The 25416-nt window shown below is 31.3% G+C and overlaps 2 protein-coding genes across 2 annotated transcripts; both read right to left on the reverse strand.

Moving 5' to 3' along the window:
• Positions 1-2633: 2633 nt before the first annotated feature.
• Positions 2634-6968, reverse strand: LOC133703176 (leucine-rich repeat receptor-like serine/threonine-protein kinase At1g17230). Its single transcript, XM_062127626.1, is given in 3 exon segments — positions 2634-2673; positions 2676-3002; positions 3117-6968. Coding segments are annotated over 3 exon segments (3309 nt in total). The 5' UTR covers positions 6064-6968; the 3' UTR covers positions 2634-2638.
• A 4825-nt stretch (positions 6969-11793) lies between these two features.
• Positions 11794-13615, reverse strand: LOC133703789 (serine/threonine-protein kinase WAG1-like). Its single transcript, XM_062128468.1, has one exon. It carries the CDS (start codon positions 13522-13524, stop codon positions 12031-12033), a length of 1494 nt encoding a protein of 497 aa, XP_061984452.1. The 5' UTR covers positions 13525-13615; the 3' UTR covers positions 11794-12030.
• Positions 13616-25416: the final 11801 nt, after the last annotated feature.

Raw genomic sequence — 25416 nt, forward strand, 5'->3', positions numbered from 1 at the left:
GAGGAACTGGTGTGAAAAGATTGGGTGGCTATATATATATCTTCACTCCCCAGGGCTAGCTAGGTTGTTCAGCCAAAGCCTTTTATATATAAAAGAAGTAAGTCAATTTTGGAGGCTAAAGTTTATGTCTACATAAGATTACAAACTTTTCTCAAACTTTCATTTCCTACTTTGATAGGTTGATTGACGCATTACAGAAGGAAATGCTTATCATTTGATGAGAAATCTTGAATCATATCTTCTGAAACACAGGCAACTGGATAAATCTCGGTGGCCCCTTTATTATTAAAAACAATTATTATTAAATACTGAATTAAGATCCTTGGATTTAAGCTTGTCTCAGGGAGCTTGAACTATCTAGATGATAATATTTTTGTTAATGTCTGTCGTTGTTCAACTCTTTTTTTCTTTACAAAGAAAGTACTGACTCTGCGTATCTATCAAATCTAGTCTGGTCAGGTAAATTAACTCCATAAGCTTATAAATCGAAAGTTGGTCTGGATTGAATTTTAATTTAAATCAGTTTTGATTAGGTATATATCAAAGATTTTTTTTTAAAAAAAAGTTGTAGTTAATAAATGATAGAATTGAGTTGAACTAATGACGCGTAAGTTAACGTGAGAATCCAGCACCTCAACTGGGTCAAATACTGGCGAGACAAATAGACGCCAGGTGAGCTACAAATTCCTTGACTAGGGGTTTCTCGTTCAATTGCATGCATACATGCACAGTGGCCTGTGGTGGAAAGGCTTCACTTGCTAAGAGTGCTCTATTTGTCTTGATAATAGAGGCCACCTTGGCTGTGTCAGCAGTGAAACAAAGCAAGGGGGGCCAATAGCCGGACTGCGAGAAGGAAATGTCAAAAACCAGGTGCTACAGGATACTGGATAGTGCTTCTGTGGGCTGGAAACGAGGATATTTTGAGACAATGAGATTTGGGAAATATGGACATTCTGATAAAGTAGTGTAAGGGCCAAGTGGTTCTTTAATTCCATTAATGAGCAGCAAGCATTGGCTGGCTAGATTACTTGCATGGTATTTTGTGCTCATCCAAGAAAAACCATGGACTTGTTCTTTGAAATTCAATGAATTGAATCTTGCATTAACATTTTGCAATTTTTGTGTTCCATCTTAATGCTGTGTCCACAAAAATAAGACGACATCACTACACTCTCAAACTCCTCTAGTCCACGAACATGTCAACAACAGTTCCACGTCAGTTTGTGCCTAGTGGATCTGGAAACAAGACATCTTCCAGCTTGAAAAGACTGATGTCTCTTAGCATTAAGGAGCAGCAAGCCATGGCTATAGGTAGATTACTTGCATTGTATTTTGTGCTTATCCAAGAAAAACCGTTGACCTCTTCTTTGAGATTCAACACCGCAGGAATTGGATTAATTTCGCTTTAATATTTTTAGATTACTGTGTTCCATCTGAATAATGAAATATAAAACTATCGTCAAACCCAATCTTGATACTTGGTGCATAATGGGGATCTGAACCTGGGCATCAACTCCGGGACTTGTCTTATAAGTCCTTAAAAACTAGGCCATTACCTCACTGGATGAATGAAAACAATTGGCATTTTGTTTATTTAACTTAATATTTGAGATTAGAGTACATTTGATTTGGGTTTGGGATTCCTTATCATGCAAGAAAGGCTGCTATCCTAGGGCTCCACGGCACTTGATTTAGTTGGCTGCCATTAAATTTCAACTGCAAATGTCTTGCAGAATAAGTACAGCCACAGAAAGTATTTTCAATATGCCATCTAATGGAGATATAATCCCACCAGGAAAAGTTCATGTTAATGAAGAGAATCAATTACGGGAAGCTAATGGAGATGGCAAACTTGAAGCCCAGAAAAGGCCTAAGCCATTTAAGAGCATTTACAGCTGATTTAAAAGCATAAGTTTAATTGCAGAAGTGGGCTAACATTATTTTTTTAAGTATCTCTCTAATTACATCAAATGAATATTTCTTTGACCAATTAATATAGAAAACAGAAAATCCCACACATGATTTTAGATATGAAATCCATATGAGAAAATTATAATTTCAATGAACAAAAGTGGGAAAGGGGAATGACAAATGACAGGTCTGAGAATTTTCGAGCTTTTCCTAATAGGGTGTTTGCCAACTTTATTAGCCAGGTTCTTAGAGGACTCTACAAGTTGCAGACATAGCATCAAATCATTAAACCATTAAGTGAAATAAACTTCAACATATACAGGAAGATGGATGAGACAATTACAAAGAGATGTTACTTTGAAGACTTTGGTTTGGCATGAAGCAAGTAGTTTTAGGTTTGTATCAACTGAGTGAGCATAGTATTTCCAATGCCCAAATGAGGCGGGTTAAAAGTATTAGCACAAAGAAAGGAGAGAAGATACTCCTTGTCAGGAAGTATATCCAGGTAACAAGCCCACGGATCAACACATGGATGGCAGAAGAAAATATTCACGCTGCACGTAGTCTCTGAATAAATCCCTAAACTCCCTTTCAATCTGCAAAAAAAGTAAGAAAATTTGTTACCTGAACCAACCATTTCAGTAATGGAAGCCTGCGCATAAATTTTCAAAAAATAAAATGAAGAGAGAAAATTGCATTTCTAACCTCAGCAGGCAAGTATCTTCATCTAAGGGGATTCTGCTGTTGGAGATTCTGATGGGAACTCGCTGCTGCCTCCCTAGCATCAATCATCATCGCAATGACCTCTCTCATTGTTGGCCTATTAAGTGGAGATGTGCTGGTGCAGAATAATGCAATCTTGAGAACTAAAGACATCTCCTCTATGGTGCTTTTCTGACTCAAGTCTAACCTGCTGTCAAATATCTCAGATGTTGGCCCTGGATCCTGAATTGATCTTCTAACCCAAGTAACCAGGTCCCCTCCTTGCTCTAGACATTGAACAGGCGGTTTCCCGGTGATTAGTTCCAGTAGAACTACTCCAAAGCTATAGATGTCACATTTCTCAGTCACCTTCAATGTGTAAGCATATTCTGCACATGAAAATCAATTAAAAGTTACAGTTTGTTACATGATGGAATTTGAATATTTAAGCACAATCAAGATGGGCAAAAGTTGGGCTCCTTTTGTTCGAATGACAGGCATACCTGGGGCAATGTAACCATATGAACCTGCAACAGCAGACATGGATTTGGAGTGGGGAAAATCAATCAACTTCGCCAAGCCGAAGTCCCCTACATGAGCCTGAAGTAATTCATCCAACAAAATATTGTTCGACTTTATATCACGGTGGATGATTCTAGGCTTACAATCATAATGTAGATAGCATAAACCCTCAGCTGCTCCAAGACCAATTTTATATCTAGCATTCCAGTCCAGTGAACATGTTCGGACACTTCCATGAAGTTGCTCTCCGAGGCTCCCATTTGGCATGTATTCGTATAGAAGGATATTGTAGTCCTGATGGTAGCAGAATCCAAAGAGCTTAACAATATTACGGTGTCTAATCTTTCCGAGGGTCAATATCTCAGCACGGAAGCTATTGTCAGAACTAGCTCCTGCACCGCTAGACTTCAGCTTTTTTACGGCAATTACCTCCCCATCAGCCATAACAGCCCTGTACACTGTGCCACAGGCTCCCCTTCCTATAACTGCATCTTCCGAAAAATTTCCAGTGGCCACCAAAAGGTCATTATACGAGAACCCTTCTTTAGGAAAATAATAGTTGTCTTCGACATCAGGCCTTGTTGCGTCTTCAAGTGAAACAAAAGCAGGTTGGCGACGCATCATAGCCCTACAGATTCCCACTATGAAAAACAGAGAAACTAACCCGATAGCTCCAGAAATAATGGTCACTAATTTAGCTCTGGATGAACTCTCCTTGATCCAGTTTTTGTTAGGAGTAGGAGATGGGATCATAGAATGACAATGGTAAGAACCTGATTTGCACAAGCCATTGTTGCCTGCAAAATTTGTTGAGTCCATTTTTTGAAATGCGGGAGTATTTGGCACTGCTCCTTCCAGGTTATTGTTAGAAAGATTGCAGACTAGAAGGCTCAGCAGCTCACCAATAGACGCAGGAATCTCACCGACGAGTTGATTGTCGTTCAAGTAGAGTGATTCTAGCATCTGCAGTTTCCCCAAGTCTTTGGGAATTGTACCAGAAAGGCGATTGTGGCTAATGTTGAGAGCAATCTGGAGAGTGGTAAGTTGACCAAGCTCAACAGGTATGGCACCAGAAAAAAGATTTCCTCCCATTTGCAACTCAGTAAGTCTGTCTAGACTGCCTAAGGTGCTTGGGATTTCTCCAGTAATTCTGTTGTCTGAAAGCTTCAGGAGTTCCAGGTTCACCAGCCAGCCAATTTCCTCCGGGAGAGAGCCTGTGAATTGGTTCCGACTGAGATCAAGCCTCTGAAGTTTTATGCAATTTCCCAAGTCATGAGGAATACCTCCAGAGAGCCCATTGGAAGAAATGTTGAATGCAACGAGCTGCGTCAGGTTTCCTATCTCTGGAGGAATTTGCCCAAAAAAATAGTTATCTGACAAGAGCAACCTCTTCAAATTCCCGAGCTTGCCTATACCGGGGGGTATATACCCGGAGAATCGGTTTTGATGAATCTCAAGAGAAGAAAGATTCTGAAGTTGATATAATTCAACAGGGAGACTTCCCGTAAGCAAGTTACCCCCAAGCATTAGCTGCCTAAGAGACTTGCATGTTTTCAGACCAAAAGGAATGTTTCCAAACAACCTATTTGATCCAAGGCTCAAAAATATTAAATCCTGGTACCTGCAAAGGTATGGAGGTATGCTACCAACTAGATTGTTGGCAGATAAGTCAAGGACAGAGAGGTTACTATTATACCCAATGAGATAAGGAATATGACCCTCAAGATGGTTGTCAAAAAGCTGCAACTCCTCTAGACATGTCAGGTTTTGAAATTCTAGAGGAATTGAACCTGTCAGGATATTTATGGACAGGTCAAAGTTATGCAGCTGTGTTAACTCTCCAAGCTCCTTGGGAATACTTCCCTGAAGGAAATTCTCAAAAAGATGAAGCAAGCGGAGATTAGGAATCCACCCCAACTCTCTTGGAACAGTCCCACTTAACCTATTCTCAGAAAGATCTATCTCAAGAGCACTACTGCAATTTCCTAGTTCCCGAGGAATTGTTCCATTCAACAGGTTGGTATATATGTACAGTTTTTTTAGCTGGGATAATTTGCCAAGTTCTTTTGGAAGAAACCCACTAAAGGAATTTTCATGCAATGCAATCACCTCTAGGTTGCTGATATTTCCTATCTCAGGAGGAATCTCCCCAGACAAAAAGTTTTGCCAAAGGATCAAATTGGTAAGATTCTGAAGTTTCTGAAGCTCCCTTGGAAGAGAACCTTGGAAACGATTCTGTGCCAACCCGAGTATCTCTAAGCTCTCACATTCGCTAATTTCGGGCGGTATTGGACCTGTGAAATAGTTTAAACCTGCCCTGATGACCTTAAGATGCTTTAACTCACGGATTGATACAGGAATTGTACCTGTGAGATTATTGCTATAGATGACAAGCTCTTCAAGTAAAGTCAAATTTCCTATCTCCCTAGAGATTTCTCCGAATATATAATTCTCACAGAAATAAAGCAGTCTAAGAGTGTTAAGTGTGCACAGATGTGTTGGAAATTCCCCACGAAACCTATTGGTACAAAGGTCAAGAATCTCTAGATTATGACACTCATCAAGATACTGAGGAATGGGACCAGAAAAGAAGTTGGAGGACATATTCAACATGACTAAACCAGGGAGATTATGACATATACTTGCAGTTGTAGACAGACTACCAGACAAATTAAGGCCATGGAGATTCAAAGACGTTACCTTAAGATTGGTAGAACAACCTACTCCCTTCCAGTTGCAAGGAGTCAAGTCCAAAGAATTCCAGCCTTGAAGATTGTTATCAGGATCAATGACTGACTTCGTAAACTCCAAAAGAAAAGCACCCTCTTGATTTAATGATATTACGAACACAAAATGGAAATAAAGCATCAAAAAGACCAAGCAAAAGAGGTTGTAAGGAATGGGAGAATTCAACTGGCTTGGCATCATATTCAAGAAAAATGAAGATGCAAAATTGAATAGGAAAAGAAGCACTCGGTTGTGGAGCACTCAGAGTGTGATGCAAGAAGTCACAAGACAGCAGAGTTAAAAACAAGTCCTCTCCAACATTGCAACTTTCCGAGGCAAGAATGACTAGAATTCAGTCAATAAAGAAAAAATCGAGCCTGCAATGTTTAGTTTAAAGCGCATGTCCCTGGTTCCAATTCTACACTCACCCAATTCCTGACAGAAAAAAGAAAAAGAAAGCACAGAGAGAGAACTTTGAATAAAGGACTTGGACAAACCGAACTTGAAAATTACTTCTAAGAACAGGTATTTGGTTTTGACTCTGAAAACTAATGTCTAAGGCAATGACAGAACGCAGAACATAAATAAGCCCGTGAAGCAATCAATAAGGCAAAGAGAAGGAATAGAAAGAGAGACTAAGACAGAGACCTACCTACAACCTTTACGGATAGAACGTGAGAGGTAGATAATAAACAGAAAAGGAGAAAGATTGATATGGGCAAGAAAGTGGAGAAAGGCCATGAGAGTCACGATGTAAAAGTTCTTTCGGTTTTTCCGGAGTCAACGCCTACACTTTACAGCCTAGGTGCTTCTACTACAACTTGCTGCTCTTCTTCTCAGTTTATGATTATGATCATTCCACCAATTCCAATTTTGCTTAACTTTCTATCATCAATAATGCTTCTTGATTGATTAGAAACTTAGAATGAAATGATGGGACCTGTGGTTGCCTGGAAGTTTTAAAGAGTGAAAAATGATTGAGATGAGACGTGGAAATTCTTTGATCATCAATCAATACATCCTTTCTTTTCTACCATTGTTGCTAGACCTGCCAATATGGAGTTTTCGAGCATTTCTCCTCGTGTAATGATTTTCTTCAAGACTGTAATCTGAGTGTGCCTCTCCCTTCTTGTTTAGTGGGTTGGCAGGGATTCTGCCTGTCACTTCTGCCGACGCACAGTAGAGAGTTCATAAGCTCACAATATTCTGTTATTAAGGAAACAACTAAGCTAAACAAGAGCAATGTTTCGAATTGCGCTACCTTCTAATCACACGAGCCAATATCTAACCAAAACTATTCATTAATCATTGAAATTAAATATATTTTTTTAGCAATTTTATATAATGTTCTTCTTCTGTAAAGTAGTCAATATCATATATTGATTATTATCTCGAGACAGCAGATTCGAAGACTACAAAATGATTACTATCTCGAAATAAAGAGTTCAAAACTATAACAAATAAAGATTACTATCTAACAACAACCATGTCGAAAACAAATTTAGATTATATCTTTATCATTATCCTAAGATGTTTTTGTCTATTTTCTTGTTCTAGAACACTGACCATATACAACAAGAACAGTCATTTTAAATTTTGATTTCTATGAAGGTACAATATTACTTGAAGCAACATAAGACTGGTCCATTTCAGCAACACAGTAAAAAGGCCAGAAAGAAAGAGATCCCAAATTAACTTTTTTATTATTATTCAAGAAAGTCAAATAAAGAAAAAAGTTTTAACAAAACTAACAGCAAATTGTCCAAGATTGCTTAGGAACTGCCTCTTGCAAATCGTTAGGATTTCCTGGAGTCCTGTTTGTTAGCGAAAAATAGTTTTTTTTAAAAAAATAAATTTCAAGAAAATGGATTATTTTTTGATGTTCGGTAATTTAATGAAAACAAAATATATATAGCAATCCAAAGTTTGAAAACCAAATTTAATATAATCAATAAATAATATGATATTTCTAAATTTTTCACAACTTTCGGAAAGTGTTTTCCATTCAAAATAAAAGGAAAACACTTTCCTGAAAACCAAACCAAAATTTTCTTTGACTGGAAAGTGTTTTCCGTTAACTGAAAAGTGTTTTCTGTTGACCAACTTTTGTAATGACAAACAAACATAAAAAAATTTAAAAAGTAATTTTTCAAAAATCAGTTTTCAGAAAACGAACACAACCATAGTCAATGTTTGTGAGATAAAGCATCAAGCAAGGCAGAGAGATTCTCAGTGATGAACAGTCACCTTGTGATAAATTTTGAGAAATAATTTTCTATTTAATAAATGCAGTTTTTGATGGATGTTAATAGAAACAAAAAAACTTCACTGATAAAAATTTGTTATGGGTCCTTTTTATTTCATTTTTACATGAAAAGTTAGAATAAAATTAAAATAAATAATATGAAAAATAAATATATCTTTATATATTTATTGATCAATGAAAGGAAAGTTGACACATGAGATGAGATATTTAAAATATCTTATCATAAATACAAGATTCCATAAATAAAAATCAACCAATAAAATAATATCAGGTGGCATTAGAAAAGAACCTGAGAGCCACTACAAACCTCTATAAGTAGATGGTCTTACCTTAGATAAAAAGGAAAAAGGATTTTTGGAGATCCAAAATTTTCTTCAAGACAAAGCACTTTAAGCGAAGAAACTCTCTCAAAAGCTTTCAAACCTTATTCATCTAGTTTGAAGTCTACAAAAAACAAAATTTTATTGGATCAAGCCTAAATATTCTATAAGAGTTTTTCAACAATATTTTAAAGACAAACAAAGGTACTTTTTATAACATCAAATCTCATTCCGTAATACACGTTCAAATTTATATTCTTACAAAACACAAATCTTGACTTGATTTCATAAATAAATCAAATTTCCACATATCAAATCCAAATCCAAGGAAATAATCAAATGATTGTTTTATTTTTTTGTAAAAATATTTTAAATTAAAATTGTACTCAATTATATATCTTAATAAATCAAATATATGTACACATATGCTTGTTTAATTTCAGATGCTTAATATTATAAGTGTGTTTGTTTTTAAGGTAGCTTTTGTGGTTGTGGTTTAAAAAAAGTGTGGTTAGTTGAATTTAGATATGTGTAACAAAAAATATATATAAAATGTTTGGTGAAAATATGGTTACGATTGCTTTTCAAATTGTTTTTTACTTAGAAATGCATTAAAATAATATATTTTTTATTTTTAAAAAATTATTTTTGATATCAACGCATCAAAATAATCTGAAACACTAAAATTATATCAATTTGAAGTAAAGAAAAAAATAAAAAAATTTAATTTTTTTCAAAAGCGCTTTTGAAACACAAAAACAAATAGGGTTTTATGAAACTCAATTAAAAAAATATGTAAAAATTGCTGCACAAAAACTGTGCTTCAAACTCAAATTTTTAGTGGGTCCTGCAGTACAAAACACAGTTTGGTTTGTTACCAAGTACTTTACTGTATTTGTTTCACCGCAAAAACAATACAAAAACTGGTGAGAAACAGACGTAGCCTAATGTCTACTTTGTGGTATCTAAAAAGTTTATTCATAAAACTATTACTTTTTTATCTCATAAATATATGTTGTGAAAATAATTAAGGGTTAAGAGAAACATAGTTTTGTTTTCATCAAATCACATTCAAGGTTTTCTCTTAAAAGGTTTGTTATGAATCATGATACATTTTAAAAATAATAATTATTTGCATGTAAAAATTATGAAGTTTTAAGATTAAGGACATTATGATTTATACTTGATTATTTATGTTTATAATTAGATAATTGTTTATATATGAAGTTTTAGGTTTAGAAACTCATTTTTTTTACTCAAGTATTATTGTTTTTCTCAGATTTCTAAACCCTAGATTTTAATTGAGGAATTTTATTGTATTTTTTTCTTAGAGAATATTAATATTTATGTGTTTATATCCATGATGGAAGTTCTGATACTGGGGACATTGCAAGATTTTATGGATTTTGACTTGGGTGGATTTTCTTGGAAAGATGATACCAACTCTAGTAAAAAAAATAAATAAAATTGTTAGAGAAATCATGACTCATCATCACACTTGCTTGCTTCAGCTCATTAGGTTTTTAATGATGATATTAAAAGGTAGAACATTTAAGACTCCTTGAACAATTGTTCTTACATAAATATAAATCTCATGATTGAGATAAATAACTTATGGATTCAATCGGGCTTTACATCACAGGAGATTATGAGCTGATGTATTATAACTAGATGAAGATTTATTTCCCATAAGTTATATTTTAATAAATGTATTTATAAATAAATAAAATAAATTTAAATCTAAAAAGAGGTTTGATTGCTCCAAACTATAATAATAGTCTAAAAACACTTTAATTTTTATTTGATTGTTGGACTAGACTTAAATCTTTATAAGAGTTTTTAGAGACTATCTCCTATGATAGCTCCTTCGACACTACGTGAACCGTTGAATCTTGAAATATCAAAAATCTCATCTTAAAATTCGGGTTTGGGTTAATTTTGTTATTTTTCTTGGATTTGATGCATTGTTTTGGATTTTATAAATTTTTTTTATTTCTTTGTTTTTTTCTAGTTGAGGTAAGGTTTTTAATTTAATTAAAATTTTATAAACATTCTAAAGAGACAAACTTTAACAGTATTATTTTAAAAAGAATAAAATTTAGAATTTAGAATTCACATTGGCTTATTAAATTTTGATGTTGTATGTTTGTTTGTTATCATTAACTTCCGCTTTCATCATAAATGAGAGGGCAATATGATCATGTTTTTGAAGAAAAAATAAACTTAAAGGTTGTACTTAATTTTTTTGACTTAAAAAGTATTTTTTTAATTTTTTATTTCAAAATATTTTTTGTTTAAATGAAAACGATTCCTTTGCTAAAATTATGTAAACATATTTATTAAATACAAATTTTCTAAAATATAGAGGTAAAAGAAACAATCTTAGTTGTTTTACATTGAAAATATTAAAAAGAAATAAATACAAAAAATGAGGTTAATAGAATATAACCCTATTTTTAAAAAGAAGATTTTGAAAAAAAATATTTTTTAAATATTTTATTTATGTTTAGAGAATTAAAGATATATAAAGCATGTGTTTTCAAGAAAATAATTTTTATTTTCAATTAATAAATATATTTTTCTTTCTGTTCCTTATAAAAATTTTCATGACTAAAAACAACTACCAATTGCTCGTTAAATACTAATTATTTGTATCTCTCCATGAAGATTCCGAAGCTTCTTAATACTCTATTTATAAGACTTGTACCGAGTTAGGTAAGTAAAAAATAAAAACTCTATTTTTTTATTAAAAAAAATATCATTCATGGGTTTTTTTATAAAAAAAAAACTTGAAGCAAAATTGTTTATTTTATTTTTTTTATGAAGACTTGGATTGATCCATTAATTTATGGATTAACCGCCCCAATCCTTACCCTTGATATTGAGCTAGTGGATTTTAAATTATGTAGATTTGTTTTTTTATTTTAAAAGTGTTTTTAAAAAAATTTAAATTTTTTTTATTTTTTTATTTTAAATTAATATTTTTTTAATATTTTTAAATCATTTTAATATAATAATATCAAAAATAACTTTTACACTTCTAAACATATAATTTTTACACTCTAATAGTTATAGTTTTAGATACGGGTTCAAGTTGTTTCCGAAAAAAAAAAAAAAACTTGTATACCCAAAATGAAGTTTAGTCATTGTAAATTTGCATTGCTTCGAGGAGAGTATGAATTTTTATTACTTCAGGAAAGAAGGGTGAATAATGAGAAAAATTGGAAGAAAGATTTGGTGAGGTAAAATGTCAACAAGAACAATTACAGTTCGTGAGCACCGACTACAAGAGTGATAGTTTCAAATTCGCATAAAATGTTCGTATATTTCAATAGGTACAAAAGCTTAACAACTAAGAGTATGAATCTTCATTTATAGTAGTCCGACCCATGTACAGTGTGTCGAGGAAAAATAGCAGCAGCACAGCAGCAGCAAAATTGGCAACAACTCCAAAATTGACATTGCCCGTCACCCTTCTATGATCTAATTATACAAAGTTTTCAGAGCTAAAAGTATAATATGAGATGCCCTTACGAAGGTCTAAACCTTGAAGGAGCTAGCTCGGAATGGATCCTCCTCCGACTAGGCACTTTTCCTGACCTTGTAATGATGATAATTACCATTGTAATGTTGGCTGTTGCTCAGAGGATAATATCTTGGACTGGATCCTTTACTTCTCAGCAAGTTTCCAAGCCCGCTAACACCCTTCTTCCACAACCTCCACCAACACTTCCTCCGAGGGGAAGAAACACTCCCTAGCAAGTGACCACTTGGGTGGCTCTTCCCCTTTTTTGCCACGAGGCCACGAACCTCCGGTGGCTTATAGTTCCTTATCAAAGGCCACTTGATCCCATCAAAAAAGGGGTGTCTCTTAATGTCTGTGGCGCCCTTGATGCACCCTAGCCTCTGCCTTGGGTTCTTGACTAACAGCTTCTCAACCAAATCCCTGGCCTCTTCCATCCCTTTACCCTCCCCTTCCATCACACGGAAGGTCACGTGCTTGCTCGATGCTATATTGCGCAAGGTGCTCTCTTTACTCCCTCCCTTGAACGGTGTCGTTCCATACAGTAATTCATAGACCAAAACCCCAAAAGCCCACCAATCCACTCCATTACCATGACCGTTTCCGGACAACAACTCGGGAGCCAGGTACTCGTGGGTCCCAACACAGGATCTCGACGAAGCTGCCGTGGGCTCCGCCACAAACTCTTCCTCGACCACTTCCTCCTCCTCTACTCCCCTCCGATTAACCGTGCCGAAACAACCACCTCCTCTTCTCGTGGACCCCGCCATTCTTTTTTTGTGGACCCTTCTGTCAAAAGTGGGGACAACATCAGCTTTGAAACACAAATCGAAGTCAGATAACATTATATGACCATCTTCACGTAGTAATATGTTCTCCGGCTTTAGATCCCGGTAAACAACACCTACGGCATGTAAATACTCCAAAGCCACCAACACCTCAGCAGCAAAGAACTTAACAGCCTGAACTGGTAACCGATTACCAGGCTGTTTACGTAGCAAAGAGTGGAGGTCTCCATTAGGACAGTAATCAATCAAAAGACAGGTGTAATGAGAGACTTCGAGATGGGCATAGAGTGTAGGCAAGAAAGGGTGGTCTAGCATGGAGAGAATCTCACCTTCCATCTGAACATGAGATAGTTTTTTATTGGTTAAGGAATCTTTATCTATAACTTTCAAAGCAAAGTTTGCATTGTTGCAGTCTCTAAGTTGGCAAAGAAAGACACGGCCAAGATTTCCTGTGCCCAGGTGGCGGAGGAGCTTGAGGTGTCGGAGGTGGAGTTTGCTATCTGTAGATAGGTTGGTGGCTGTTTTTATAGCAGACCAATGTGGATCACATTTACGATGGTGGAGAGAGTTTTTGATGGTGGTCGTTGTTGTTGTGGTGGAGGTGGTGGAGAGGCGGTCGTTGAAGCTGAGAGTTAGACTAGAACGAGCAAGACTAGAGCGAGCACTTGAGGAGGCGAAAGTGCGGTCAGTGGCGGTGGAGTTGAAGCTGAAATCAAGATCGGTATCTGATGGGCAGCGATGAAGCTGGGTTTCTTCGACATCCATGGTTTTGTCCTGTGGAGAAAAATCAGAGAGAAATGAGCTGGAGATACAAGTGCTGGTTGGTTGGCTTATAAGGAAGAGAGGGAGTGACAGAGGGGGCTGGCTTCACAGAATTAAATATTGTAGTTGGTTGACCAAACTATGCAGATAGGTGATGGAAAGGGAATTGGAAGCTGGTGATCGGTTGACCCTTTTGCAAATTTCTTATTTTAAATTGTAATTAACTCTTAAAAATATCATTAGACGCTAAACTTATTAGGGGTTAAGGACAAAATAACGATGACTTTGGGATGCATTATATACCCTACTATTTTAAAAAAATAATTTTTAATATTAATATATTAAAATAATTTTAAAATATTAAAAAATAATTTTTAAAAAAATACTTTTAAAACTGGAAAACAAAAAGTACATGTGATATGAGATTTTCACACTGACATATTTATTTTACGAGAGCAAGCATTTTTAATATATTATAATATATTATAATATACAATATTATATTATGACATTTATTTCATATTTTTATTTTAATTTAATATTTTTTAAAAAAAATTAAATGATGATTTAAATGTTTATGTTTAAAAATTAAGGATATGGAAACCTCTCTAACACCGGATTAATCCCTTTCTTGATGGGATCATGATATTTATATAGAACATGAACTTCTACATTGCTTTTGGGTGTGAGTTTTGAGATTAAATAAAATAAATAAATATTTTAAACCTAGACTGATAATGCATTCATAAAAAAAATGAACGAACTCTTAATAGTCCAATCCCATAACAATTATGTAATAAATTATTAAGTAACTTCCAAAACATAATCTTGAGTACTTCTAAAACCCATGGAATAATTTCCAAGAGGAGAATTTTATTGATTATTTTTTAAAATATTTTTATTTAAAAATAAATTAAAATAATATTTTTTAAAATTATTTTTATATCAACATGTTAAGAAGATCTAAAAACACAATACTAAATAGTAGCAAAATCACAAGAATTTTGAAAGCAATTTACAGTGTTTAGAATTGTTGATATGGATTGTTTTTTTAAAAAAAATTAATTTATTTTTATATATTATATTAAAATGATTTAAAAAATATTAATTAAAAAAAACAAATTTAAAATTGTTGTGAAACGATGCATGAAAAGAGAGGGGTGGTGGTTCCAATCCAGAAACTGACAGAGGAAAGGAGGAGCAAAGGCGCGTGTTGGTGTTGGATTCTGTGTAAAATAAATTACTTACAAGATAGCAACGGTCAGTCGGCTCTATGCACTTCCTTTAAGCCACGACTTTCGTATTAACTTCGGCTAATTCTACTTGCTTGCCGTGTTCTTGGGTTAGATCAGTTTCCACCAATCACATGATTACAACAATAAAGTTTTGCCTCCCTCGTTTGCTTGGATTTCTCATCGTTCATGTCAGGATGTTATTTCAGCTCACGCTCTCTCACGTCATCCACATACATTTAGGATCTTTCCGAGTTCTAAGATTGTAGCTATATTCGGATTAAACAAGTTTGAATTTAAAAAAACATGGCCACGATAAAGCATGATTTAGTTTTAAAAAAGTTTAATATAATTTTTTTTATTTAAAAGTGAGATATTAGATTAATTTGAGTTTTGTAACTTCGACCATCGAATATATTACTCACTAGATTCAGTAACTTTTCTTTTTAAAACTAATTTTTAATTACTAGTACGATACTAAAAATATATACTTGTAAAATTGATCATTGATCAAATATAAATATATTTATCTGAGACTACATTAACTTTCTAGAAAATAAATCAAAATAAATTATAAAAATTAGTTTTACATCGATCAAAAATTAAATGATAAAATTAATTAAAAAAATATTTAATCAGAAAAAAATGAAAGATAATTTTTATAAAATTTATTTAATATTGTTATTAAACTTGATAATCGTAAAACCTTCTGCCTTAACTCCCTACACAAGTTTTGAGATTAACACACGTTAAAAAAGCTCGCTAAATCTATTTGAATAAATGATTTGAGTTTTTAATTTCTTATATTTTTTTAAAAACACTATAATTACCTGAATAAATACTTTTCGTGTTAGAAAAAAAACTTGACTCTGTGGCAGAATAACACCCTATAAATATTTTGTGATTGCAAGTCGGAACTCAATATACCTTATGTTATTGCAAATGCCGGCCTAATTTCCTATTTTATTTAAATTTTATTATTAATATGAATGTTCAGGTCGGTTTATACATATCCTAATTAATCCTATAAATTATAAAATTAATAATTATATAAGTTTTTAGCAGCCCTAAAATATATAAAACTATATTATCTATTAAAACAATTTAAAATTCCATCCAATTAAACATCACTCCTCAAAATTATTCATTGCAACTACCTGATTGAATTGCTCGGGGAGTGAGTGACTAATTAATAAGAACAAAAATTAAATTCAAGCGAAATATGGTGGAAATAATGCACTGAGCATATATTCCAATTCCATCATGGACGCCATTGTTGGCAGATGGCTTGGTGGTTACGACGCCGTGGGGTCTGTATACATCACCATCATTCATGCTCATAGCTCATGGTACTATTTTGTCAGTCAACTTTAATCATTATTGCCGAGCAAGATGCAATGTACCCAGAGAAGAAGAAAAAAAGAGCATCAAAGCAACTTGTTTTCTTGAGCTTGCCAGCCAACTTTTTTAATTCTTATCAATCTAAGAAATTCATGACTCGGAATTTGATCCGAATGGGATTTTACTCGGAATAAAGAAAACACTAAGGCAAGCTTGTCAGCCACCATTAAATATTTTGATGTTATAGTTGTTTAAGTAGGTAACGATCTAAAGAAGTCATGACCCGAAATTCGATCCCAATGAGATTTTGAGTCGAATAAAAGCACGTTGAGCCAAATTATTTTGTTGAGTTAATTTGTCAATCAACATTAAAAATCGATATCATAGGTGTTATATTCGTGACGAGCTAAAACAATTCATGATCTAAAATTTAATTTGAATATAAATATATTAATTGAACTAATCGACTTGAATATGTTATTTTTAGTAGTTAATATTAAATAAATTATTTTTTATAAAAAAATACCATCAATGATCATGGTGTTTAGTTTTTTAAATTTTCAAGTCATGTTTTTTAAAGTGTGATTATAATTATTTTATCAAAATAAATACATCAAATAAGTTCATAACTAACTAACTACAAACAAGATCACTTGCTAATTGATTAATTAATTATTTGATTTCTTGATCATTTAATGTTCAAGGATGATTCTGGTACTTGTTGATATTAATGCGAGAGAATCATTAATTTTAAAACATCCACTATTTATTTCTAAGTACAGTTGTGTACAATTTTATTCTCAAGAGTAATTATATTCAAATAATGTGATCTTTTTAGCTCTATTTTTGCAAGATATTTATCTCTTGGGCACTCCTTTTTTTTTTCTCGTTTCCAAATGGGGTACTGCCGAGTGGGGTGGTGCTGACAGAAAGCCCTCTTGCATTGTAAAAAAACAATGGCTGAAAAGGACTTGTACATGCACAGATGCTAGCTAGGCTAGGCTAGGAAACAGGCATCCGTAAATCAGCGATCGGCATCACTGTTTGTGCCTGTCCATTACGTACTCTACCTATTATTAAATAGTGTGATTTTCATTTATTATATTTATATTTCTTTCTCTTGTAGCTAGCTTCCTTATTCATGATTCCATTATTGTAATAGACTACTGTTAAACTGTTAGGATCATGGTTATAATTATTTTTTAAAATATTTTTTATTTAAATATATATTTAAATAATTTATTTTTAATATCATAGTATTAAAATAATTTAAAAATATTAAAAAACTATTAATTTTTTAAAAAATAAAAATTAATTTAAAAAAAAACTCTTGAAACACAAAAAATAGAATATAATTTAACTCTTTTGGTATTGCTTTTTAAACGAGGGTTGGATAAATTTTGAAATTTTTTTATTTAAAATTAATTTTTTTATATTTTCTAATTTTTTTTATTTGTTTATATTAATAATAATAATATTTCAATATATTTTTAAATAAAAAATAACTATTGCTCCAATGTATGACAATTTTTTAATATTTTAAGTTCGGAGGATTGCGTGTTTTATTTTATTTTATGAAATTTACGTGGTTTCAAAATGCTCCACGCAGCAAGGACTCCTGATCTTTTATCATGTAATAAATGTTCACTTTCTGAGTCGACGTCGTCCTTTGTCCGGACACCATGATCATACATAACAGCACCCGTGATCTGCTCTCCAGCGTTAGACAAGGGGATGCGTGGAGAGCAATCAGCCAGGCCTCCAGAGGTGTCACTTTCTTCCTCGTTCTGAACATCTTCTTGAAAATAATTCGAGGGGAATTGTTAGTGTTACAGAGAAAACTTGAGCAATTAGGAATTGTAGGGGAAAGATCGTTCAAGAGGATGCAAGACCACTGCCAGGTGACATCAAAATTCTTAAATAGTGTTTTAGATGATGGTGATTATTATTTTTTAAAATATTTTTTGTTTGAAAATATATCAAAATAATATGTTTTATATTTTTTTTAAAAAAGTATTTTAAAATTAGTACATCAAAATGATATGCTAACACAAAAAATAATTAATTTAAAATATAAAAAATTAACTTTTTTAAAAACATAAAAATAAACCAGCCTTAAACTTTACTCGTCAAGACCCAACTTAAAATCTAGATTATTGATTATATAGGTTAATTCAATTTAATCTGAATTTTAAAAAGAAAAAAAAGGAATTTCAAGATTTTTTTTAAGAGGTAAAAATAAAAAATATTTTTATATTAAAAAAACAAACTAACGTTTGTTTAGATTATTCGACTCAATTTAATTTTTTTTTTTAAAATACTCAATTCGAGTTAAGAATTCGGTAAGGTGGGGTTGGATAACACTAGATGATTCTAGGCAGCTCTTCTTAGGTTGCCAATATAATTTTTATACTAAGCTTCTTTTAATTAAACAATAAGTTTTCTATAGACAGTATAAAAAGGAAATGCCCTTTTCTCTTCACGTGTTCGTATTAATTTAATATATCATTACCATTGAGCACCCGATAATAATTGATGGGATTTTTTTAGAACATATAAGTTTAGACGGTGTCGTGTTTGCTCATGTTATTTGCCCAATTTTAAAGAAAAAAAACTATTTTGTTACCTAAAAATTTATGCAATTGTACTGAATTTTATATAAAATTACGTTACAAAATACTATTGGATTTCAATTTTAAAAAATATATTTTGAAGAGAAAAAACCTAAACTACTAATCAAATTTCTTCCTTTACATTATTTTTTTTATTAACATGGATGTTTGGACCAACTTATATATACATCAATTAATCCTACGAACCTTTAAATTAATGACCATTTAAATCTTCAGTAGCCATTATATTAACAATCACAGGATTTAAATCTAAAACTAAAAGAGAATCAAACATTTTAGTCCTAATCTCTTATCACTAAAACACTTATTAGATGATTTACAAAATTTAACAATTAAAATATACTTTCCTCAACTTTTATGAATAATATTTATTTTATCTATAACTTTTTCCCAGCCTTGAATTTTGGAGAAACCATCTATATACCCCAGTCGATAATATTTATAAAAATAGTTTTTTTTATTTTTTTTAAATTAAATAAAAAATTATAATAGTGAAGAAATATTTTTGTACGGTTTCTGAAAATATAATAACTGTTTTTTTAAGTATTTTTTATTTAAAAATATATTAAAAATTATTTTTTATTTTTTAAAAATTATTTTTTATAACAGTACATTAAAATAATTTTAAAAATAAATAAATTTTATTAAAAATCTATTGCAAACACGGCTCCGATTATATTCCCAGTGGAAGAAAAAAGCCTGAAAGCTCATTGACTGGCCAGTAGCACAGCTAAACGTTAGCTGGAACCTTCTTAATTTTATTTATTATATTCCAATTTAATTAAATATAGAATTTTCAGACATAAAAAAGAAAAAGAGGGAAGAAATGGAGGTAGTGGCCCCCGTGTGATGGGCCAGTTTGATCGGTTCTAAAAGGGATGGGACCCATGTGGAAGTGAAAGGACGATGCTGTCTGCCACGGGGGCAACATCGGTCCTATATTGTCGCTTGCTTGCATAAAAAATTCAACTAGTGGCATGAGGATTTAGTAGTTGAATTCTGAAAGAAAAAAAAATAATATTTAATAAAATATATTTTTCAAGTACTAACATAATTCATCAATAATGGCTTTCAACCTCCTAGCTCATGACAATAATATAGGCAAACAATTATGAACTTGTCCTTTCATTTATATCAAGGTGATCAAGGGTTTGTTTATTTTTATATTTGAAAAGTGTTTTTTTTTATTTAAACAATTATTTTTTGATTTTAAATTATTATTTTTTTGATTTTATATTATTTTAACTTGTTAATGTTAAAATTAGTTTTTTAAAAATATTATTTCAATGTATTCTCAAATAAAAAATAGTTTGAAAAGTAATTGTCACCACAATATCAAAATGGAGTTTTTAAAATGTTTTTTTAAATTTTTATTATGATTTTGGATTGTTTTGATATGTTAGTGTTAAAAATAAATTTTAAAAAATTAAAAAATATATTATTTTAATATATCTCTAAGCAAAAAATACCAAAATTATCCTTGGGGTGGTCGAATTTTTATTCTCCTTGTTTTTTTATTAAAAATATTTATAGAAGAGAAAAATAGCATCTTTGTGAATGTTTTCCACTCCCTGTTGGCTTAATTCATGATCCATGTAATTATCACAACAAATGACACAAGTTAATCATGAATGCAAATGGATCAATGGAGTAGATGATTCACATTTGAAAGGAATAATAATTCAATTAAAACTACATGGATTGATAAGTAATGGTCATTTGAGACCCATCATTTAAAAACTAGTATACGAATATTTAAGAAAATGAGTACTTAAATCTTTTTTCAGTTTCATAAAGAATTGAGCAAGTAACTCCTTTTTTTCTCTTTCCATGACAATGTTTATATAAGCAAACATTTATTTTTTACAGTATTACTTGGTTATTATCTCAAGATAGAAAAGATAAAAATAATAAAAATATATTTTTATACATTTTATATTTTTAAAATACAGAAATCTACTCCAAAATCATCATGGAAATATATTTATTTTATGTTTATGTTTTTTCACACCAAAATACGTTTTTTTCATCATCTTCGTCTATTTTGTGTTGAAACGGTAACTAAACACTAACACATGACTAGAAAAAAATATTGAATTAAAATAAAAACATAAAATGAATAAAATATAACAAGGAACACATGTTGATCAAATGGCTACCATGTGCATTGCAATTGCAAGTCAATAAAATGCGAAAGCATATAAACAGAGAAAGATATAGCACCTTAGCAATGTGTTCACAACTTGGGTAGTGTTTGGGAACACGGTTCAACCCGTGTTCTAAAAAAATTTGATATTTGTTTTGCTAAAATTTAATATGATTTGTATATTTTGGATCGTTTTGATGTATTGATGTCAAAAATAATTTTTAAAAAATAAAAAAATATCATTGACATACATTTTAGCACGAAAAGTTATTTGAAAAGCACTCGTAGCCACGTTGCGAAACAAGTTGTTAATCTAAGACCCAAACATGTTGTTCCCCATGATTACCCCAAATTGATGCCCTCCGCCATCACATTCTTTCACATGACCAATTTGCCTAGGGCATTTCCACAGCAAGAACTAGATCAGGGGTCAAATAGGCTTCTTCCATGCTTGAACTTCTGGTCGACATGGTCAAGATTTCAAGAGCTAGGCATGGCAGGGACAGGTGGCAATTGCATGTGCAACCAGCCTGTTTTTATTTATACACCATCAATTTGTCTTCTAATCCTTTCATAATCAATCACTAAGCATGGCACAATGTGTGTTTATAGAATGATGGGTATTCTTTTTTGTTTGACATGTGGGGGGTTTTATTGTGCCCTAGGAGTGGAGGCCCAGGAACATGATTAGGGCCCATTATGTTGACATGGCCCACAAGGTGATATGGGTGTCCTTAATTATTCCATTCTGGTCCCTCTATTTATTACTCGTGGGGAGAAGAAGGGAGAAGGACTTTCATGGCTTGACTCCATTTGGGATTTATCATGCACTCGGGATAATTTATTTTCAGGATGAAGAATGATGATCACAATCAATCCCCAAAATTAATGGAAATATGATTTTTATCTGATTAATTTTTGAAATCGACTATATACATTGCAATTTCTCTTTCAATCCATGGATTTTCAGAAAGTAATGAGAATAAATGGGATTCATTCCCCCATCGAAATCGTGAACTTGTCTCAATGCATGCATTCTCATGAACAGGGATGCTCTCATGTGATGGATACGGGGAATGGTCTTCAAGAAGGAGATTTTCCTCATGTATTAAACTTTGGATTAAAGACTCATGATGTTCAATTCTGGAAAGAGTGTTTGAAAATATAGCATCTATTGTATTTTAAAATGTTTTTCGCTCGAAAATATATCAAAACTATTTAAAAACACTAAAATTAATAAAATGCGAATTCAAAGGCAGACATACAACCAGAGCTTTCTCTCAACATTTTTGATACAATGTATCCAACGATCCAATCTCCTGATTATAATGAATAATTTATTTAATTGTCGAGTGTAATCAAATCATGAGATGATATTGAAGCCCTTTTTTAATAGTATCTTCTCAAAATCAACCTTCTTATTATATCACTTCACATTTCAGGCACTATGCATTGTTTTATCATCCTCAAGAACTGCTAATCATTAACTAGGATCCCATAAATCTGTAGATCAAGTGTTAGAAGAGAGAGAGAATACATGGAATCAACAGCTCTTACTACAATGATTAACACAAGCCGAAGATGCTTTTCTGAGTTCTTTAATCAACTTGTATTTTATAAAAGAGAGGGGATAAAGCAGAGGTTGTCTGTAATACAGTTGGCTAATTAATTGGGCTGAGAAAAATGCCAGGAGCCATCATTAATAGTAGGAGAAGATGCTGATTGGTAGCTTGTCATGGAGGTTAGAATCAGTTCATTAACGGTGCATGCTTTACAGGGAAGTTCTCTGGTTATGTTTGAGATTGTTGTTGCGGTGATAATTTAAAATATTTTTTATTTAGAAATATTTTAAAAAAAAAATTAAATTTTTTTTAACATTAATACATCAAAACAATATAAAAATATAAAACATCAAAATTTAAAAAAACATGATGCAAGTTTTCAAACATACTTTAAATCTAGCTTATTCAAGAACGTCAGTTGTGAGTTTAATTTTTTTTAAAAAATAAAAATGATATTAAGAAAAAAAAACTAATTTTTGACTGATTTAATTAAATTAGTGGTTGATGCTTCAAGTTAATTCAACCATATTAGATTAATTCTAAATTTAAGCTTTTTTCCATGTAATTGCAGTGAAGGATTTCTTTACGATGATATAGTTTTAATTTTGGTAAATTGAAAGAGCCGAATATCAAAATTAATTGATATTGTGTCGGCAATAAACTTCCTTTGTCCTCTTTAACCAAAAAACACTTCCTAGTCCTTGTGTCGGCAGAGACAAAGCCTCCACGCTTCATCACTAATCGACGGTCCCCTTTTTAATTGGTGGAGGATCGGACGTTCTCGTTCTCTTTCAAGGACAGATTACATTACAATTAAAAAAAAAAAAAGTCATGTGAAATACATTGCAGCACTGCACACAAAACACAACTGTGTTTTTTTTTTTTTTCTTTTTAGAATTGTTTATATTTGGTCCCTTATTTTCCTTTTCTTTTTACTTTTTTTTTCACATCACTTTGACTTGCAATTAATCATGATGATATATTTTCCATGTGTGTATAAAAGAATCTTAAGATGCCGAGAAAATATTTTGTTTCTCGATTAATTCTAGATTTTGTGAAACAAAATTTAATTTATTTGATTTATAATAATTAGAGCTTTAAGAGCACAATTTGAAGATTAAAAAAAAAATTCAATTCCTTTTTTTTTATACCAAATTTAGGAATTGATTTGCACGGTCAAATGATAGTTCATTTTTTTATTATTTTAATCCCTAAACTTTTATCTTTTCAATTTGATTTATTTTCATTAGTTTTAATTGGGATTTGACTCTGTATTATATTTTGTTTGTCTTGATACAAAGATCTTGCAATATTGAAGAACCTCGAAGTTTTTTTTTTCTTTCTTATTATTTATTATAAGTTTTTGTTATTTTTGTATTTTCTTTTCCAATAACTAAATTATATTTATTATAGTTATATGATTTTTTTTATTGTTATAAAAATATCACATTGTCTTCCACTAGAAAACTAAATTTTTCCTCACTATTTTTTATCCTATATTTATTATAGTTAAATTTCTTTTAATTATTTATAAGTTAATTCGTGTTATTTCAATTTCGATAAATGAAGATAATGACAAACAAATTGATAATATATAGTCAAATACTTTCGTGTGTAATCTGGACATTTACTTCTTGTTAGAAATATATTAATTTACTCCAACAACTCAGATATTATATTAAACAAAAATAGTTAAAAAATAAGTAAATAAAAAAAAATAAGATACCAAAAATACCTTCACAAAAATAACTTTGGAGAACGGCGTGCGTATTGCATAAATTTGTTTACTTTGATTTTATTATTTTGATGTGAACATGCACGCTCACATTTTACTCATTGCTAATGCTAATTGAAATTGTACAAACATCTTCCACTTAAAAATTACTTAATTACTGGTAGTTTTTTTTTAATGATTTATAACTTAAAAATACCTTAATTATAATACCAATTATTAAACCCGACTTTGCCTAGCAAGTTCATATGGTATCCGACCTACGTTGGGTTTTCAAAAATATTATTTGGAAGTTGATTGATTAAAAATCTAGGTTGATAGACTATCGAGTTAAAATTTAGATTGATGTTTTTAGTTTTTTTTTTTAAATAACAACTTTTTAACTTGAAAAAATTTAAAATAATATTTTTTTGATTGACTCCAATTAATCCAATCAATCCATAAATTCTATTCTAGGTTCGTTTATGGGACCGACCAAGATTCAACACTATGATTAATATGCGAGTAAATACGTATTCGGTATTGTGGTGCCTGAAGTTTTTTTTAAAAATTTTTGTTTAAAAATATATTAAAATAATTTTTTTATATTTTACATCAACACATCAAAATCATTAAAAAATACCATAAAAAATATTAATTTAATATATTTTTTAAAAAAACAAATACATTTTTAAAACATAGTCAAATAAAATTGAAAACATAATATCAGATGCTCGTTAAGAAACGATATAAACCTCGTATGGTTTCCCAAACAAGAAGGACCTTCGAATTGGGTTTGGGCTAGTGATATGACGCCCAACACCCTAAATCAAAGCCTAATCCATCCATTCATTTGACAATTTTAGTCAACCAAAACTTGAGCTCCTATTGGTCACGGTCACTGGAAGTCATTTTCTCCGAAAGAAAAACTGAGTCAATATTAAGTTATCTAGGTTAGGTTTGCTGAAAAATAATTTTATTTTAATAAATAATTTTTATAAAAAATAAATTATTTAAAAGTAAATTATTTTTTAATATTTAGTAGTATTATAAAAAATAAATTGAAAAATATTTTCCAGTATTTGATTATTTCATGGAAAATAAATTGAAAAATAACTTATTAATATTTTTTTTAAGTTTATTAAAAGAACAACGACTAAATTTTATAGATAAAAAATATTGAAAGATAATGAAATTGAATAATAATTTTATAAATTATTTTAAATAAAATAAATAATAATCAAAATAATAAATACTAAATCTAATAGAT

Source organism: Populus nigra, chromosome 9, assembly GCF_951802175.1.
Source record: "Populus nigra chromosome 9, ddPopNigr1.1, whole genome shotgun sequence".
NCBI lineage: Eukaryota > Viridiplantae > Streptophyta > Magnoliopsida > Malpighiales > Salicaceae > Populus > Populus nigra.

Bases quoted from the DNA above. Each gene is read 5' to 3' on its own strand.
- LOC133703789 (XM_062128468.1), bottom strand. From the start codon at position 13,524: ATGGATGTCGAAGAAACCCAGCTTCATCGCTGCCCATCAGATACCGAT.